This window comes from Brassica napus, chromosome A6, assembly GCF_020379485.1.
Source record: "Brassica napus cultivar Da-Ae chromosome A6, Da-Ae, whole genome shotgun sequence".
In the NCBI taxonomy this organism is placed as follows: Eukaryota; Viridiplantae; Streptophyta; class Magnoliopsida; order Brassicales; family Brassicaceae; genus Brassica; species Brassica napus.
The window spans coordinates 6,078,232-6,096,029 of NC_063439.1; the positions used below are offsets into that span (position 1 = coordinate 6,078,232).

The 17,798-nt window shown below is 35.9% G+C and overlaps 4 protein-coding genes and 1 long non-coding RNA gene across 6 annotated transcripts; 2 read left to right on the plus strand and 3 right to left on the minus strand.

Moving 5' to 3' along the window:
* Nucleotides 1–1,624: 1,624 nt before the first annotated feature.
* LOC125610216 lies at nt 1,625–3,718 on the plus strand. 2 transcript variants are annotated; one of them, XR_007340237.1, is made up of 3 exons: nt 1,625–1,704; nt 1,789–2,563; nt 2,861–3,718. It is a non-coding gene; the product is annotated as an uncharacterized LOC125610216 (long non-coding RNA). The 2 variants fall into 2 exon arrangements; XR_007340236.1 differs by having other exon boundaries at nt 3,457–3,718.
* Nucleotides 3,719–4,830: 1,112 nt separating this feature from the next.
* On the minus strand, nt 4,831–10,405 carry LOC106346681 (ABC transporter G family member 35). Its single transcript, XM_013786079.3, has 9 exons — nt 9,462–10,405; nt 9,191–9,321; nt 8,639–9,031; nt 7,481–8,350; nt 7,242–7,395; nt 7,116–7,166; nt 6,932–7,038; nt 6,006–6,847; nt 4,831–5,871 (listed from the first exon to the last, which is right to left on the minus strand). The coding sequence occupies exons 1-9, from the start codon at nt 10,291–10,293 to the stop codon at nt 4,944–4,946; spliced, it is 4,308 nt and encodes a 1,435-aa protein (XP_013641533.2). The 5' UTR covers nt 10,294–10,405; the 3' UTR covers nt 4,831–4,943.
* Nucleotides 10,406–12,921: 2,516 nt separating this feature from the next.
* LOC106346679 (protein SAWADEE HOMEODOMAIN HOMOLOG 1) lies at nt 12,922–14,908 on the plus strand. Its single transcript, XM_013786077.3, has 9 exons — nt 12,922–13,077; nt 13,166–13,251; nt 13,372–13,417; nt 13,511–13,667; nt 13,759–13,819; nt 14,082–14,133; nt 14,200–14,343; nt 14,438–14,557; nt 14,640–14,908. The coding sequence occupies exons 1-9, from the start codon at nt 13,024–13,026 to the stop codon at nt 14,688–14,690; spliced, it is 771 nt and encodes a 256-aa protein (XP_013641531.2). The 5' UTR covers nt 12,922–13,023; the 3' UTR covers nt 14,691–14,908.
* Nucleotides 14,909–14,977: 69 nt separating this feature from the next.
* On the minus strand, nt 14,978–16,346 carry LOC106346680 (cytochrome c-type biogenesis CcmH-like mitochondrial protein). The gene is made up of 4 exons (XM_013786078.3): nt 16,020–16,346; nt 15,727–15,874; nt 15,512–15,643; nt 14,978–15,425 (listed from the first exon to the last, which is right to left on the minus strand). The coding sequence occupies exons 2-4, from the start codon at nt 15,868–15,870 to the stop codon at nt 15,219–15,221; spliced, it is 483 nt and encodes a 160-aa protein (XP_013641532.2). The 5' UTR covers nt 15,871–15,874; nt 16,020–16,346; the 3' UTR covers nt 14,978–15,218.
* Nucleotides 16,347–17,083: 737 nt separating this feature from the next.
* LOC106346678 lies at nt 17,084–17,774 on the minus strand. Its single transcript, XM_013786076.3, has one exon. It carries the CDS (start codon nt 17,721–17,723, stop codon nt 17,244–17,246), a length of 480 nt encoding a protein of 159 aa, XP_013641530.2. The 5' UTR covers nt 17,724–17,774; the 3' UTR covers nt 17,084–17,243.
* Between the last annotated feature and the right edge of the window lie 24 nt (nt 17,775–17,798).

Below are 17,798 nucleotides of genomic sequence, written 5' to 3' on the forward strand. Positions count from 1 at the left end.
CCCTGTGGACAATCTGTTTTTAATGGCTAACCAAGTGATAAAAAGGAAAACCGAGGAACTTCTTGCGAGAACCACACCACTCTACTCCAAGCTATTTTAGGGGTCTTAACTCATATGATTTTAATGATATTGACATAAGTATAGAGTATATCATAATATGAATATTTAATTGAAGTTTCCTAGTTTCTACTCATATGATTTTTATTAACATTTGTATATTTTTTTCATTGTGAAATTTTTAATAGTTGTAGTAATTTTTAATCATTTAAAAATATTCAATTAAAATTTAAAAATTAAAATATTCAGGTCTCAATACCTTTTCAATGTAAATTTATTAACGTATTTATATATTTTTTTTTTTTGAAACACAATTAACGTATTTATTAACGTATATATATATATATATATTATATGGCATATAGTTTAATTTAAACGATATTAAATATATATATATATATATATATATATATATATATATATATATATATATTTAATCTGAATATATATTAAATGACACTTCATATTCATATAATTTTATGATCATTTGTATCTTTTTATAACAAAAATGTAAAATAATTGTTCACAAAAATTTCATTGTAATATTTTTAATAGTTTTAGTAATTTATAGTCGTTTAGAAAATTCAAAATATAACATATAAGAAAAAAATCTATATATTTTTATTATATATTTAATTTGATGGTTTCTTTTTTGTAATAATATAAATTAAACAAAAAGGATGGATGATGCAAAAATTATTACCAAATATTTATTATTGAAAATTATTAATTGTTATATATATGTTAATCATATTAGGTAATTCTGTAGCTTTTATTTAAGGAACAAATGAGAATATTTTTATGCATTACTAACCGATTAGTTAATTTAAATGTATAATACATATTTAGATGAACCAACCTATTTTTTTTAAGATTCTGAAAATTATTCTGGTGATGACACGTGGCTATACTCAAATGTTTTTTTTTTCCTCTTTAAAAGTGAAGGTAAAAGTGATAAGTGTAAACATAAAAAAATGGTATTATGAATGTTTATTTTTGGCAATACGGTAATCAAATCCTCAACAAAGAAGTATCATACACTATCCATGTTTCCAAACAATATGTATTATTAAAAATAAAGTATATTTTGAAATTGTTTGAAAACATGGATAGCAATATAATTGAGAACTAGATTTTGACCCGCGCTTTAAAAGCGCGGGATTTTTCTTTTCGGTTCTACTTCGGTTGTTGTTTTAAGTTCTTAGGTTAAAGAGATAAAACTGTTTGATTATGTATAGATTTGGCTCAAATTATTTGACCTGATTAGTTTTTGATATTTGGTACATTGATTCCGTTCTTGGTTTAGTTCTAATTTAGTCTAATTTTTCATGTTCTACAAATATATAAATCAAAGCGCATGATTTTTTTTTGTCATAATTTTTTTAGACTAAAAAGATATAAAAACCATTCGATTATGTATAGATTTGGCTCAAATTATTTGACGTGATTAGTTTTTGATATTTGGTACATTGATTCGGTTTTGGTTTAGTTATAATTTAGTTCAATTTTTCATGTTCTATAAATATATAATTCATTCTGATTTATATGAACATTTTTCACCTAACTTCAGAAGATCAGAAAAGTCATATCTCAAGACAAAAAAAAAATATCTGGAGCTAAAGGATACAGAAAGATCGATCTCTTCAGGTCAATTTACTTTCAAATAAGTTTGTTCAGACAGTCTACTTAAACAATAAAAAAATCAAAATCTGAAGTTTTTACTATTTTCAGAATATGTTTCATGTCACCCGATGAGTTATGCCGTTAAATGCTTGTGGATCAATGATCGGGAGAAAATTTCTTACTCAATACCTTCAACTTCTTGTTCTAAAGATAAGTCTTCAATTTTTCTCACATTTCTAAAGTTGTATGCTATAATATAATATCCGTTCATATTCAAATGTTGCGTTATGATCTATGTTTGATTTTACTGAATGGTTTGAAAATTTGTATCAATACATACTTGAGGACACAAGCTTTCGTATACATACTTGAGGACACAAGCTTTTGTACTTTAGTTGATTTATTATTTAATCAAAGTTTCGAGATTGAATATATTAGTGTTTGATAATTGGATGTTTGAATCTTTACTAAATTACAATATAATAATGTTGGTATCAATAGCAATTACCTTTTATTTGTTGATTAAAAGGAACCCTCTCAAAGCGTTATGTGAACTTCATGATTTGTTTGTTTTTACTCACTGTATTTTTGTCCGTTTATTTTAATGTTCCTATGATTGTATTGAATATTGATATCTACATTTAAGATCTCTGTCATGAACTATTATTGTTTAGTTTATTAGATTATGATAACCAGAAACGGTAAAAAGATCTCCAATCTTAAAATTTCTAATTGATATATCATTTGTTATTCAGTACATAGCTCTCATTTATTTTCAATATAGTTTGATTATTGTTCCATGAACCTTAATTCTCTGGTTTGTTTCAGGAGTAAATGAAAATGGTTACAATCTATACCAAACAAAGGTTCCTCTTATTATCAGGTAATTATTAGCTCTCATTTTGGTCGTAACTCTTTTCCAAGTTCACTAACTTGGAAGTTTTCAATAGTCTTGCATTCGCCAACAATGCATTGATCCCCCAAAGATTTCAAATTGTTATTTCTACAAGTAGCATGAACTTTGATACGCTCGAAGAAATTTTAAAGAATAACACATTATTCACGATTTAAGTAAAACTAATCATTACTCTTGAAAAATTTAAATTATAGCAGTATTACCTTTTTGTCTGCCAATATGATCTCTAAAGTCTCACCAAATTCGGCTTTGAATGGTTTGCAGATGTGTATGACTTTGGTTTGCAGACCAGTTTTTTCTTAGAAGACATTATATGAGAATTGTTTTGAAATCTGCGTGATTGATCCGAGGTTAATATGCTGTATATATAGGAAAAAAAGGCCGTGGGTTTAAGATATTCCAAATCAATACTGTTAAAGTATATAAGGCATGAGTTTATTAAAATCATTAATCTTGTTATGATTGGTTGTTATTTATATTTTGAAGATATGAAAATAAAAAATTTAACCTGGTAGTTATGCTTTGGTATATTCTTTATTGTTATCTAAGGAACCTCCGAAAATTTAGATCCTTTTCTTAAAAGATTGGTGGTACAAACGATTTAGTATATTCGATATTGTTAGGTAGGCTCTTCCGGCAATCAAGTTTATTTGCCAAGTTTTAAGGTTTTGATTTAGTGGATTATATTTTTGGTATTTGATGTGGGAAAGTTTGGGATTTAAATAATTTGGTCAACTATATTTGAATAATGCAACATATAGGATTTATGGTGCAATCGTTTGTAAGCAAAACTTCTGTTTGGAAGTGACGACTGGTAAAAACAATGATATTAACAGATATGTACTGTTTTTATTTTGAAGTTTGCAGAATCCAATAAACGTTCAAGCTTGGTGTTGCTGGAACATCATTCTCAATATACAAAGAGATGGTACATCTAATCTATAAAAAAGGAAAATTAGTGTTGATGCAATTGAAGTTTGTTTAAAATGTAGATGTTACTTTGTTATTTAATGATACGTTATGTTTCATTAGGAAGACATTATGTTACTTTTAAAATAAAAAAATTACGTAGCTGTAATGTAGGTGTTTCTGTTTAAATAAAAAGAATTTCGAAAATACTGATTTTAATTAAAAGCATATGTTTAAATAAAGTTAGTGGCAGTATATTGTAAATACTTTAAAACTCTTAGGTGACTTCAAAAAAAGCCCTTCAGTTTTAATAGTATTGATTGGTTGGAAAAAGAGATAGCAGTATAAAACAAGTATAGTATTCTTTTATTAATTTCATTAATATAATTACATTAATTATTTTTTCATATTTCACTCAGTTTAACAATTTCATTAATTATTTATTGTAACAATACATCACATCATTAAATATATTACCATAATAATAATAAGTACATATTTTTATTTATTAGTTTTAATTTTGTGCCAATTATAAAATCAAAAATGTAAATAACTGGGTTTTACATATTGTTAAACGTTCGGTTGAGTTTGTTTTACTAATTTTTTTTTGTTTCGATCGGTGGAAAAATACGTAGCCAAAAACATAATTCAAAGTCATGTTTTTGTAAATAAAATAATAACTTAAATCAAAATAATAAAAATGTATTACATTTATTGTCACTTAATTTTTTACTCCATATAACTATTTTACTTATTAAAAAAAAACTTTTCTATTTCACTTAATTTAGCCAAACACATAGAAATAGTCATTTTTTTTAGTTTATAAAATCAGATATGCATGAACATTGACTATCCATTTAGGTACGGGTTGTTCCTTTCAAGTATCGTTTTTTTTTTTGAAATTAAGCTTCGCTTGAATATTATAAATTTATGTGTGGGTATTGAGTTGGGTCTTTCTGGATGAATTCGGTTGTGATATATAGGAACCTAAAAATACCTAAATAACAAATGTATCTAAAACGGGTTCAGATATTTGTACCAAAAATAATCGTATTATCTGATTCGGTCCAGGCCATTTGAATACAATTAGTTATATTACTACACATTTAAAATATATAATACTAACTATGAAAAACAAATATCAATGTATAAAAATGTAAGAACCAATATCCGCGCAGATGCAGATCAATCTCTAGTTATCATTTATATTGCTATCCATGTTTTCAAACAATTCTCATTTATACTGTTATCCATGTTTCAAAACGATACCAAAAAAATATTTCAATTTTAGTAATATAGATGATAAAACTAGAGAACAACTCATATGGTAGTTAACATATACTGATATACTTATATTATCACAAATAATAAAAGAAGGGAATAAAGAGTTTTATTGCAACAAATATTTAACACCAAAAATAAACACAGAGCAGGGGGTTTATCTAGTCTGGAAGTTGAGAGTCCTAATGCAGAAGGCGAAGACAAAGGCAAAGAAGACAGGGAAGATAACAAGGACAGCCGCAACAGGTCCCATGAAGTCTGACTCAAAACCATACTGGTCTTTAAGGTACTGTTTCACAGTGAGATTAGGAGGACCCCCAGGGAAAGCGATGGGAGTATCAACATCACCATACTGAGAGGTGATCAAACCGTATATGGTCCAAGCAACAGGGCAGATCCAATAATACCAGATCCACCACTTGGGAATCTTAGGTCTTGGTATGAAGAAGCCAGAGAAGAGGTTAAAGATACCATAAAAGGCTGATGCAAAGATGGATGCAACTTGGTGGTTAGGTGTGAGGGAGACAGTCATCATGCCGTAGTAAGTCCAGTAGAGGAAAGAAGTGTAGTTGATGAATAGGAACCAGAAGAACTTGGAAGCTTTCCACTCGAATCCAACCATTGCGTAGACGATAAGTGAGTAGTAAGTGGTCTGGATGAAGACATAAGGTAGCTCACAAGTCACTTGGGAGATAGCATATGGTATAGCTGAGTACATTCCAGCTGCCTTTTCTCTGTAAAACACTGTACGTTCCACTGCCACCATTGGTTGCACCGTTGAGCAGTTGTTCACTCCAACGAATATAACCGCTGAATAGATTGCTCCTAACACCATGGTCAGGTCTTGGACGTTTGATCTCTTACCTCCTATTTGCCAAAAGACAGAACCGATCATAAGAGCTGTTGCTAAGGTGAAGATGAACCGGACAACGTTGTAGTCAGGTGATCTCCAGTAAGTCCACCACTGCTTCCATAGACATGATTTGTATTGTCCCCATGTGTCCTGTGAAAACTGTGTAGCAAAGTAGAGATCAGATGCTCCTTGTGGTGGTACGCTTAGTTCTTGTACCAGCTGCTTGTTTCGCCTGTGACAATAGTTTTCATATGTTAGTAAGTTTGGATGTAACATATATAGAATATTGTTAGTTACGGGGTTTCGGCCCGAACCTCCTGGTATTAAAAATAAAATTAAAAAAATTGTTATGTTATGTTTACTCACTGGCATAAGGAAGAAGACTTGTAGAGTTCAGCAAAGTCAACTCCAAGCTTTAACTCGGCGGCAAGGGAGCTAGCTTCAAGCATCCACGTGGCTGGATTGTATTTTTCAGGAATCTTTGGCACTCCGGGAATGGCTTCAAAGTACTCAACAATCTTGTGAGAGTTTCTGCCTAAAGGACCAGAGTAGATCACTTGTCCTCCTCTCTTCATTAGTAGTAACTCATCAAACGCCTCGAAAATATCAATGCTAGGTTGGTGGATAGTGCAGACCACAGTTCTCCCTGTGTCCACAGTGTTCCTCACGGCTCTCATCACAATGGCAGCTGCTCTAGCATCCAAACCTGAAGTAGGCTCGTCCATGAAGATGATTGAAGGGTTGGCCACAAGCTCAACGGCGATCGTTAACCTCTTTCTCTGCTCAGTGGAAAGTCCTGTGACTCCAGGTAAACCCACAATGGCGTCTTTTAAGTCCACCAACTCCACAAGCTCCATCACTTGATCCACAAACATCATTTTCTCCTCTTTGCTTACTTCTTTAGCAAGACGAAGGAAAGCAGAGAAGATAAGTGATTCTCTTACGGTAACTTGTGGTGAATGAATGTCTGTTTGTTCACAGTAACCAGATATTCTAGCGAATGTCTCTTGTTTCTTTGGGAAACCAGACACTCTTATGTCTCCTTCTATGTATCCTCCTGTTTTCCTCCCGGCCAAAACATCCATCAAGGTTGTCTTCCCCGCACCGCTCACACCCATCAACGCGGTCAACACTCCTGGTCTAAACGTGCTTGTTACTCCTTTTAGTAGTTGCAGCCTGGTTTCTTGAACTCCTTGGTCTCTCATTTCCTGCATCATCAAAACTCTCAATGAGTTTCTTTCCACTTATCGTAAATAAATAAATAAATTAAAACTAGTGTTTCAAAAGATTACCGCAGGCATGTCAACAAAGTATTTAACATCGTCAAAGGACAGAGCTAGTGGAGTGAAAGGAAGAACCATTCCTTTCTTGGTGCTCACATTCTCCATTGGAATCTCATCTGTTTTCAATATATACATTAGTATTAACTTTCATTTTTTTATAGATATGTTTTTGTATAAACAGATGAGTACTTACTCTTGGATTCATCTTCTTCTTTTGGGAGTATAGCTTGTGGCTTCCCAAGTGCTGTTGTAATGATATATATAGTTAGTATTTTTTTATGAGCTGGTGGGAGTAGTAACACTAGAAAAGGAAACTTACGGTCTAAATAAGAAAGTGCAAGTGTGAAAAGACCGTTGAAGAGGACAGCAAAACCAAACAAGCCTCCAATGCCTATCCAATACCAGTTCTCATCATCAAACACATCCCACATGTTAAGCAACGTTGTCCCTAACCTCGTCGTGTTGTCGGAAGACTGCATGTATACAACAACAACATGAGGGTTTTTGCAATGTTTACTTTGTTATGATTATGAAAAAAAATAGTAATGGAAGAGTTACCAATTTGTTCATCCATCTAGGAGCAAACAATTCATTGACGCTGATGGCATTGAAACCGTATGAAAGGGGAGAAGCCCAAAAAGCCCACCTCCACCAAACCGGGATCTCACGGCGAGGAAGAAGGAAACCTCCGGTCAAGAACACGACTAGTAGAGCGAGCATACCACCTGTGTTAGCTATGGTCATGGTTCTACAGATAGATGCAATGAACCTGAATATCCCAGCAGCCATTTGTTGGATCAGAAATATGATGAGGAACTGTTTGAAGAACCGTTCAGCCTCTGGTGCTAATCCTACTGAGTAATACGTCACCCCCATCCAAGCAGTTGTCTCAAAGATGGAGATTGGGATTCCTAACAAGAAAGTAGGAAGCGTGTATGCCCAAGGTGGATGAAACAAAAGATCTCTTTGCTTGTAGAACACGGGAAGTCTCTGTATCGTCATAGCCATCTCAGCAAGACCGTTGAACATGTTGACAATCAAACCGAACAGCAATGCACCCATGTACATGTTCCCGTCAGCCACGTTCCTTGTGTTCAGCTCTGTTCTGAGGAAGACAGTAGACAAGATCGCAGCGATTATGATGATTTGGACTGTTTTGAAGACGTAGAAGAAGGAGTTTCGCTTCATGAGCATCCACTCCTTGTCCCAACAGGTTTTGAGAAGCTCTGATTTCTTCACTGAGTACTTGTCAAACACTAGAGCTGCTTTGTGGCCTTTTGATTTATCGAACGGTACTGATAGGTCGTTGGAGAGCTTGGTACCAACATGGAACGTCTTGAATTTGCTGGCGAATTCTGGCACTGTAATGTATCTGTAAGGTTTGGTTTGATCCACCCAATACTGCTCTTGATCTTTCTTAGAGGTAACCTGTCCACAAGTAAAGTGTCATTGATATTAGTGCTGGGAATATGAGTCATTATATGCGGTCCCATTCCATTTGATCCGCTGCGGGTCGGGTGCGGATTAAGCTTATTTTAAGCAGAGTTGGTGCGGATTGACCAAATTTAAATTTCGGGTATTGGTAATTCGCTAATTATAAAAAAAAGTTTTAAAATAATATATTTTTATAAGAATATATAAAATATTACAATATTTTAATTATTTTAGTTATAAATATATTATTCATATTATTTTTTAAAATGATGTGTATTTTACCTCTTGCAAGAAATCAGCAGTTCCTTTTCTTTCAGGACACTTGAAGCCAAAGCTCTCAAAGAACTCAACAATGTGGTCTCTAGGTCCCTGGTACACAATCTGTCCTTCCGACAACAAGATTATGTCATCGAATAAATCAAACGTCTCAGGAGCCGGCTGCAAAAGAGATATGGTCACGGTGGCTTCCGTGAGGTGAACGATCTGTTGCAGGCATTTCACGATTTGAAAAGTTGTGGAGCTGTCAAGCCCTGTGGATATCTCATCCATGAACAGCGTTTTAGTTGGCCCAACGATCATCTCACCGGTTGTCACACGCTTCTTCTGACCTCCTGAGATACCTCTCATCATGTCATCTCCTACTATAGTGTCCTTGCATATGTCAAGCCCTAGAATCTGTTTCATCAAACATTTGGTAAGAACCTTCATTAGTATTATAACAAAACCAATATACTAGAAGATTCATCTGCTATGTTTAATAACTATAAGAACCAATCCAACAATCTAGATGAGTTTACACGCTTTAAAAAGTGTTTAAGGTTGAAAGGGGCTAACCTTGAGAGTGTAGTCAGTGATGAGACTACTCTTGACGCCTTGAGCAGCAGATGCCTTCATGAACAAGTCAACATCAGCTTCTGGAAAAATCCCAGCATCCTTTTCTCTCCTCGCCAGCTCGTTTAATAGATCTGCCATAGTAGATAGATACCATTAGACTACATCACTTGTAATACAAGTAACCATTAGACTACATAACTTGTCACACAAAAAAGTTGTTATCTTGACAAAATAATTAAAAAATAAAATAAAATAGTTGAATGAGTTATACCATAACGGGTACCAACGCCTTGGCACCTAGCAGAGAAATCAAGAGTCTCCTTAACGGTCATGATACCGACATGAAGATCGTTCTGGCTAATGTAAGCAGATGTTTTGATGGGAACAAACTCGTTGAGGCGGTGACCATTGTAAGTTACTTCCCCTGAGATGTCAAGAGACTTGTCTAGCTTCCCAGCAAGAGCCAACAAAAGGGTTGTCTTCCCCGAAGAGGGAGGACCCAACAAAAGCGTCATCCTCGAAGGTTTAACGATCCCAGAAACATCTTTAAGTATCGTAAGCTGCGCTTTCTTTGCAAGATGGATCCCGACCAAACCAAGAAGAGACTCTCCCATGTTCCTCACCGTGTTAGTAAGCGAAGGAAGAGACCTATCACCCGTGTAACAGTCAGCTTTCACAGTCAAATGGTCGTACCTCACTTCCACCGTCGGAAGCGTTATCCCAACTCTGTCGATCCTGTTCCTGAGCTTGGTCAAGATCCTTTCGTTGTCTTGCTCCGCGACTTTGAAGACTACGTCGATGAACCTCGCACGTTCCTCGCCGTCGAGCTTGGTGACGTCGACTTCTTTGTTGAGGATCTGGTTACCGTAGATGTCGTCTTCCCCTAGCGCGGGCATGAGACTTGTCCGGAGACGGCTGTATGTAGGGAGTTTCTCGATGGCTGCCCATTTGAGAGCTTCTTCGTCTTCGTTGACTGACTTGGTTCTTCTTGCGCTCGGTGAGAATATGTCCTCGAGGTTTCTGCTTGCTCTGCTCACGCTACGGCTTATGCTTTGCCGCATGCTACCTCCTCTGCTCATAGCATGAGCTGGATCGTAATCCATCTCTCTGGTTCTTGATTGTTTGATGTTTCTTCCTCTTCTTTTTTCTCACACTACGGCTTATGGTTGTGAGTGTAAGAGAAAGAGATGAGAAAAAAGAAGAAGAAGATGGTTGGTTCCTCCTACAGCAAATTCAGATATTAAATAGCATAAAGCAACACGGCCAATGGTCATTTACTATCCTTCGAGGAAAAAGCAGCAAAGACTTTGTCCAAGTCTGCTAAATTGAAATAGGAAGAAGAGTAAAGACTTTGACAAGTCAATGTTGTCTACCTTTGGTTCTTCATACGCTGCTTTTCAACACTTTATTTTAAACAAAATAAATAAAATAAAATATCTGCAATAGATTGAACCATTAAAGTTATTATTATTTTAGTAATTTATGTGATAATGGAAGTATGGAACCTCTATTTTTAACAGAATATGATCCATGTGGGAGCGGTAAAGGCTGCTTAAAATTAATCAATCATACACACTTAAAATATCTGATATGATACGTCTGTGATGACTCCGGTGCCAAATGATGTAGTTGGTGGTCAAGCCTGGTTGCTAATTTTTTTTGGCTTTATTTGTTTTTGTCTTTGCCTCACCTTCTCTTGTAAACTATTATAGAAAGGTGGCTTTACTTTTAAAGATTCATGAATTATATAAACGCACTAGAAACATGATTGATAGTGGGAATGATAAGACGAGAGTGAAGGAACTAATTACAATGCAGAACCGTAACAGAACTGTACCACGAGAATGACAGCTATGAACTGTTTTGTACCTCGGTCAGATCGCCGCTCAAGCTCTTTGCCATCTTTGTCAACTACATTTAAAATATTTTAGAGCACGTTTATTTAACCAACGAACTATTATGTTTTATTTCTATAAGAAAGATTTTTCTTTTTATATTGTTCACCTTTCTAGAAGGACGATTATGTGTTATTTTTCCAAAAATGTTGATACGATACATAAATAAACGAATCTTGCATGGGAGAAATCACGGGCCTCCCATTATTGTCGGGGAGATAAATGAAGAGGCCGAAGTGAGGATTAGCTGTTATTAAATAAAGTATGATATTTGATTAATCGTATTAACGGCACACGTTCAGTTTCCTTGGAAACTAATTGTCTAATACAACTAGAAACTCTTCTCTGTCAACTACTTTTCCCATCTATCAAGTCTTTATAATTTGAGATACTTTTTTCAATTTTGTTTTGGCCAAAAACCTTTTTTCAATCTGAGAGACTTTTGATATTATGGAATTTAGAAATGCCAGTAAAAAAAAACTAGAAAGACACGTTATGTTCAACTATAGATTTTAGAAAAGTCAGCAAAAAAATCTCTAGAAAGAACCGTTAATGTTCAACTGTATAGACTTGAGTTCCTTTATTTTGAGAAATAATTATAGCCTCTGTAGGTAGTGCTTTTTTTGTATAAATATAAATGGTCGACAAACTATTTTTTCATGAGAATTATCATATACCACTAAATATCTATGAAACTATGACCCCGTGCTATTGAACTGAAATAAAAGTTCGAATCTTAAGATAGTATTCTAACTATCCATAGAATAACTGATTTGAGTTTTCTGGTTTTGAATGTTTGTAGTATAGTTGTGCTACTGTTATGTAAGTATTATGGTTCAACATGTGAAATAGTTGAGGCGTCATCTGTTATTATTATTTTTTAATCTGTTAATTTTTATTTCTTTGTGCAGAATATATTGCTGTGTTGACCTGAATTTTCATGATGTTCAAAACAAGTTACATTTGTTTTAGCCATTGTCGTGAAGGAAACGCAGAAACATCATTCGTGGATGAAAATATGATATTTGATTAAATCGTAGTATTTGATTACTCGTTTTAAAAGAGGAAGATTCCTCAAGGAAGAGTTTCCACACCATTTGTCTCCCATGTTGAAAGACAATTATATCTGCTTTTGTGGAATTTCATCCGAAACCTTTATTGCTATTGGCTTAGATACTAACATTAGTGATTTTAATTAAAAAACTAATCATCTAATGTCCGAAAGATTAAAGGTTAAATATGAACTTAATTAATGGCTTTTTATGGTATTATGGGCTAATTCACTCTTTAAATAATCCGAGGACAAAATGTAGACAAATCATCTGCTATTTAAATATAATTTCATAAATGTGACCAAGACCTGCAGTCCAGATTTAGATGAAGGCTAGAAGCAATTTATTAAATATTTTAACTAAATTTTTTTTTTTACAAATTTAGGGGTTTTTAATTTTTTTTCAGAAATTTACATCTAAGTTTTTTTCAAAATTTTTATAAGTGTAAGACTAATGTTTCATTTAGATTTTTCCCATGACTGGTCCTAAATGTTATGTTATTTTAATTTTAGTTTTAAAACATATTATTATTATTTTTAAAATATTCTAAAGAACCATTTTACAGAGATTTTGGTGGATTTCGTAGTTAAAGATATAAAATCTAAATTTGAAAATTCTAGATAAAATTCTTGTGTGTTTTATATAATTCAATAAAAATCATTTAAAACTCCTGTAAGATGAAATAATTCCAAACTCTACCCAAATACGATACTATAATAACATACCTGGTCGGGTCTAATATAGAAAGGAGAAAGCCCATATAGAAGATTAGTATTCATTTGTGGCCCATCTCATCTCATCTCATCTCTCTTATAGTCAAAATATCAATTAACACACTGATTCTAAACACTACTAACAGAGTAGCACATCAACTTGTTCTTCGATAATGGATGCTCCCGAAGATTCCTCCCACTATTTCACCGATTTCACATTGGCCGAGGTATATTTGTTTTCTTTCCGTCTTCATAGATTTTAGAGATTTCATGCGATGTAGTGAACCTTAGTATTGCTCTTCTTAATCTGCGAAGATTGTAGACATGGAGACTCTGTTCAAGGAGCTCGGTGATCAGTCTCTCCTCAAAGACTTTTGTCAAACTGTTGCCTCCTCTTTTAGGTATTTTTATTTTGAGATCATGCAACTCCTCTTTTATTATGTAATTAGATTTTATTTGTATATATGTTGTCTTAACTGTTTATGTCTGTTCCATGATTTAATTTTGGTCGGAATCAAAAGTTGCTCAGTGAACCGGAAGGGAAAATCATCAATAACATGGAAACAAGTGCGTTTCTTTATTATATCCTTCTTACAACGCAATGTTGCTCAGGGAGAAGTAACCTTTGTTTCGTTTGAGATGATGTTTTTTTTTTTTCAGGTACAGGGTTGGTTTCAGGGGAGTTTAGAGAAGCAGAACCAACCAAAATTCAAGACTGCGCCATCTTCCCCTTTGCTGATTGTTGACTTATCAAATCCCGGTGGTGTCAGAGATGCTGGAAGTCCTGAAACTGTTACCTATGGTCAAAGAGTGAAAGGCTAGTTTCCTTTTCTTGTGTGCATTCTTTTTCATTAAACGCCTATCCTTCTTCCTTAGTCTCTTAAACATTTTTATTTTTGGGTACACAGGTAAGGCCTCTGATGTATCTGATCTCGCTTTTGAGGCTAAATCTGCTAGGGATGACGCGTGGTAAGCGCTTTTACTTGTATTGAATATCACATACATACGTTTGGGCGCAATTCTTTAGCACAAGACTTTTGTTAAAACTGGCCATAGTAAAGAAACATGGAATGTATTATATTACCTGTTGATTGTTAACTTAACAAGCAATGCCACTACCGAAGCATATGATCAGTCTGAACGTTTGGCTAAGCACTTTTGTCACAAGCCTAATGTCAAGCATGTAATATACTTTTGTGTTTATATATATGTGAGCAACCTGGTCTTTCAGGTATGACGTGGCATCGTTCATGACTTATAGATATCTTCGCACTGGTGAACTGGTAAGGGCTCGTTCTCTTTTGCTGAATGGCTGATTTGTTTGCAACTGAGAGTAATGTCTGCAACAGGAAGTGCGTGTCCGGTTTTCTGGGTTCGACAACCAACACGATGAGTGGGTGAACGTGCAAACGTCAGTGCGTGAGCGGTCTATTCCTGTAGAACCATCAGAGTGTGGGAGAGTGAAGGTTGGAGATCTGCTTCTGTGTTTTCAGGTAAACTTAACTTTTAATCTAATTGAATGGAAGCTTTAGAAACAAAAGGAATTAAAAATAATAATGGAGACATGGGGGGGTGGTTAATGAGCAGGATAGGGAGGATGAAGCACTGTACTGTGATGCTCATGTTGTGAATATCAAGAGAGGGGTTCATGATCACAGGAGTTGTAACTGCGTGTTTGTTGTTCGCTACGAGTTTGACGGTACAGAGGTAAACAGCTTGATCTCGACCTTTATGTTTGGGAGGTGTGGGAAGTATAATTCACGAAGTTGAGTTTTGACTGTATGAACAGGAACCGCTGGGACTTGAAAGTATTTGCCGTCGTCCTGATTCTGAAGAGTGAATTTGTTTGGTCATGAAGTGATCTTTAGAATCAGATTCATGATACTCGGTAAACTAGATTGTATATATTGAACCAAGGGTTGCCCAAGGTGCCAAGCAACTAAGTGTTAGTTTCTTTGGTGTGAATAATGTGGAATTAAGACCTATAAAGTGCAAAAGGGCTTTAGACAATGTAACCAAACCTAAATGCTTAAGCAGTAAAGTCCGTTTCTTATATGAGATCACAGGGGCTCAGTTTCTAAAACCTCACTTCAAGTTTTCTCTTGCCACTTACAATTTTCAGTAGAATGGAGAGAGCCAAGGTTTGTTTTATTCGTAACCTCTGAAGAAAGAGATACAAATACAGGGAATATTTTGCGATCTGCGTACATACAAAAACTTAGAAATTGAGACTACAAGATGAACTTTAGTTCAATATCTAAGTCTATCATTCTTGTGGGCAATTGTGTGGTACTCATTCCTTCCACATAGTGTTTTATTTGGCTAAGACGATAATATCTGACTCAAGCACAACAGAGCTAAGGAGGAACTAACGGAGATTCAGCCATCTCCTCAGCCGGGAAGCCACTCCCTGAGGAGGAGGGGGAGGCGGAATAAGAAGATCGAGAATGGTGACTCTCTCTTTTGGAGTCAATGAAACACCTCTAATAAGATCCAACGCCATGATGTGCACATTAGTCCTTTGCCTGTGCTTACTGTAAACCAACCCTGCAGCAGTACCTCCAGCTATCAGAACCTGTCATAACAAAAAACACCAAAACTCCATAAAACTAAACGTCTCTGTAAGGAGTCTTTAAGTGTTAATTGACCGCTGAAACTGACCGGAGTTAGCCACAATGCAGCTGTCTGCATATCAAATTTGGGAGCATAAAGAACAGTCTCTCCAAACTCATCCTCCAGCTTACTGTAGATCTCTTTGTCGGTTTTTCCAGCTCCAATCTCATCGCGTATCAGCTGCAAAACTCTGGTGTATTAGAAGGGGCAGACATCAAAACTAATATCTCTTTGGAAAGTTTTGAAGAGAAACACACACTCACCTGTCTAAGGAGAATAGCAACATCTGCCTGTGAGTCTTCAATGGACTGACTCCCACACTCAGTGCAGCGAACGTTGTGGCTGATGTTTCTGGCTCGAGCGTCCAGCATCTGAGCCTTCTTCAGATCCTCGTCTCTTTTCTCCATTGCCCTGGACAAATTTCATGGTATCCAATATCGTAAGTTTTCACTCACGCATTTCGTCGAACATGTTGTGGACACAACATATCAAAATCACATAATGTAACGAACTAAAAGTGAATGATGAAGGAAGCGAGAGAGATTTGAAAACCCGCCTTAGTCAGCCCTCAGCTCAGATGATCAACCTGGAGCTGAAAAATGAAACCTTTCGAATCTCCGAGCAACAAGGAAGAGATACCGGTTGATCGAGAAGGGCGTGTGAAGGAGCGTTGAAACTTCAAACTGCAACGTGTGTTGTAGAGACGACCTTCGCGTGTGAGAGTTATGGCCCGAGAGCATATAAACAAGGGTAGGGCCCTTCCGTCCATATTAAAATTGGGCCCTATAGTTGCATTAATTAGAAGACAACAAACATGGAGCAATGAACCTAAACATACAACTGAGTCAAGAAGGAACATATGCAAAACAACAATTCAAGCAAGTACGCATTCTACGATAGGAGAAAGTGAGACTGAACACAAACGCACCACACTGATAACTCGTTTCTCTAAACAGAAATGTTCCTTTGTGGTGTGTTAAAGTGTTACTCTTCTTCTTCATCATCACTCATCTTGTGTACTTGGGGTGTGGAGCCATGGGTGGATGGAGGCTAGAGAAGCTTTAACTCACTCAGGTGTACCCTAACACTAGCAAAATGCTATCATCTCTCTCTTTGAACATACTGACGCCAGAGACCCAATGGTGCCTGATATTTTGGCCGTCTTTCTAAATCTTTTAGCGATGTAAGTAGTCGTCTGGTCATTACTTGTGAAGACCGCACATTCATTCAGGCATATCATAACTTCCATCTTTGCTTTTATGCCAAGACTGAGCAAACTCAACAACAGAGGGAAGGCAATTAATCTATTTCTATACACAGAATTTCCCAACAACACACATGTCTAATATGTGTTTCTAAATGCCTTTGACAGACCGAGAGCTAATAAGAGTTTCTTCTCCACAAGACATGTTTGAAACAGGCACAAGCACACAAACTATAACACTATAAAATTCAATATGGGACTTGATCCTCCAAAGAACAGATAGAGAAGAGACATACATGCCTGCTATGATCAGCAGTCAGCGCCGTTATCTCCCTGCATTCCTGCTATCACTATCCATTAGTTTGAGACAAAATAGCAAAACGAATCAATAGTTCATGGGATAGAAGCAGGAAAAGTAAGTCAAAAGAGATCGTATTTCATCCAAGTTTCATGTTTTAACATGCGATACAAAAGCTTTGACACCACTGCAAATGAAAGACAAAGCTCAGACTTTTAGAGGCAAAGCTGCTAAAAAGTCTAATACTTTATTTATATACACAACTCGTGGAACACTCTTCAGACAAATCCTTCAACCAAAATCGGCTTCCTCTCCTCTTCCTCGTCTTCTTCACTCTGATCCCTCTCCTCCCCGCTGCTCTCAATACCTTCAACGTCTAGATCTCTCAAACCATCACCGCAGCTCTTCCCTTCTCCTCCTTCCCCCGCCACCACCACCGCATCTTCCAACTTCTCATTGCCCTTTTCGACTAGACACGGCCCAGCATCCCCTCCATTTTCCCCGCCTACGACGATCGTATCAGAACCTCCTAGAACGGGCTTCGTCTCCGTTCCCGGACGCGGATCCGCTACGCAACCGCCTTCTTCCTCGTCGCACTCGAAAAGCGACGCCGCGCGAGATTTCACGGCGTCTGCGGCTTTGCGAAACGCTTCATGTATAGAATCAGGCGGCAGAGCACAATCTTCTAGGCCGGCGTCTGCCAACGCCGGAGGAAGGATCTTGTCAAGCAAGCCGACTCTCTCTTTCGCAGCCTCCATAGATTCAGAATCAGAGCTCTCTTCTGTTAATCATGAACCCTAATTTCGATATTTTAATATTTTCGAGGGGGAAGG

Coding starts and splice junctions, on each gene's coding strand:
- LOC106346678 (XM_013786076.3), bottom strand. CDS start 17,723: ATGGAGGCTGCGAAAGAGAGAGTCGGCTTGCTTGACAAGATCCTTCCT.
- LOC106346679 (XM_013786077.3), top strand. CDS start 13,024: ATGGATGCTCCCGAAGATTCCTCCCACTATTTCACCGATTTCACATTG. Junction 13,078..13,165: donor CCGATTTCACATTGGCCGAG/GTATATTTGTTT, acceptor TAATCTGCGAAG/ATTGTAGACATGGAGACTCT. Junction 13,418..13,510: donor CATCAATAACATGGAAACAA/GTGCGTTTCTTT, acceptor TTTTTTTTTCAG/GTACAGGGTTGGTTTCAGGG.
- LOC106346681 (XM_013786079.3), bottom strand. CDS start 10,293: ATGGATTACGATCCAGCTCATGCTATGAGCAGAGGAGGTAGCATGCGG. Junction 9,032..9,190: donor TCACTGACTACACTCTCAAG/GTTAGCCCCTTT, acceptor TTGATGAAACAG/ATTCTAGGGCTTGACATATG. Junction 6,848..6,931: donor ACTTTGTTGACATGCCTGCG/GTAATCTTTTGA, acceptor TTGATGATGCAG/GAAATGAGAGACCAAGGAGT.
- LOC106346680 (XM_013786078.3), bottom strand. CDS start 15,870: ATGGAGAAAAGAGACGAGGATCTGAAGAAGGCTCAGATGCTGGACGCT. Junction 15,644..15,726: donor TTGCTATTCTCCTTAGACAG/GTGAGTGTGTGT, acceptor AGAGTTTTGCAG/CTGATACGCGATGAGATTGG. Junction 15,426..15,511: donor CTGCATTGTGGCTAACTCCG/GTCAGTTTCAGC, acceptor TTGTTATGACAG/GTTCTGATAGCTGGAGGTAC.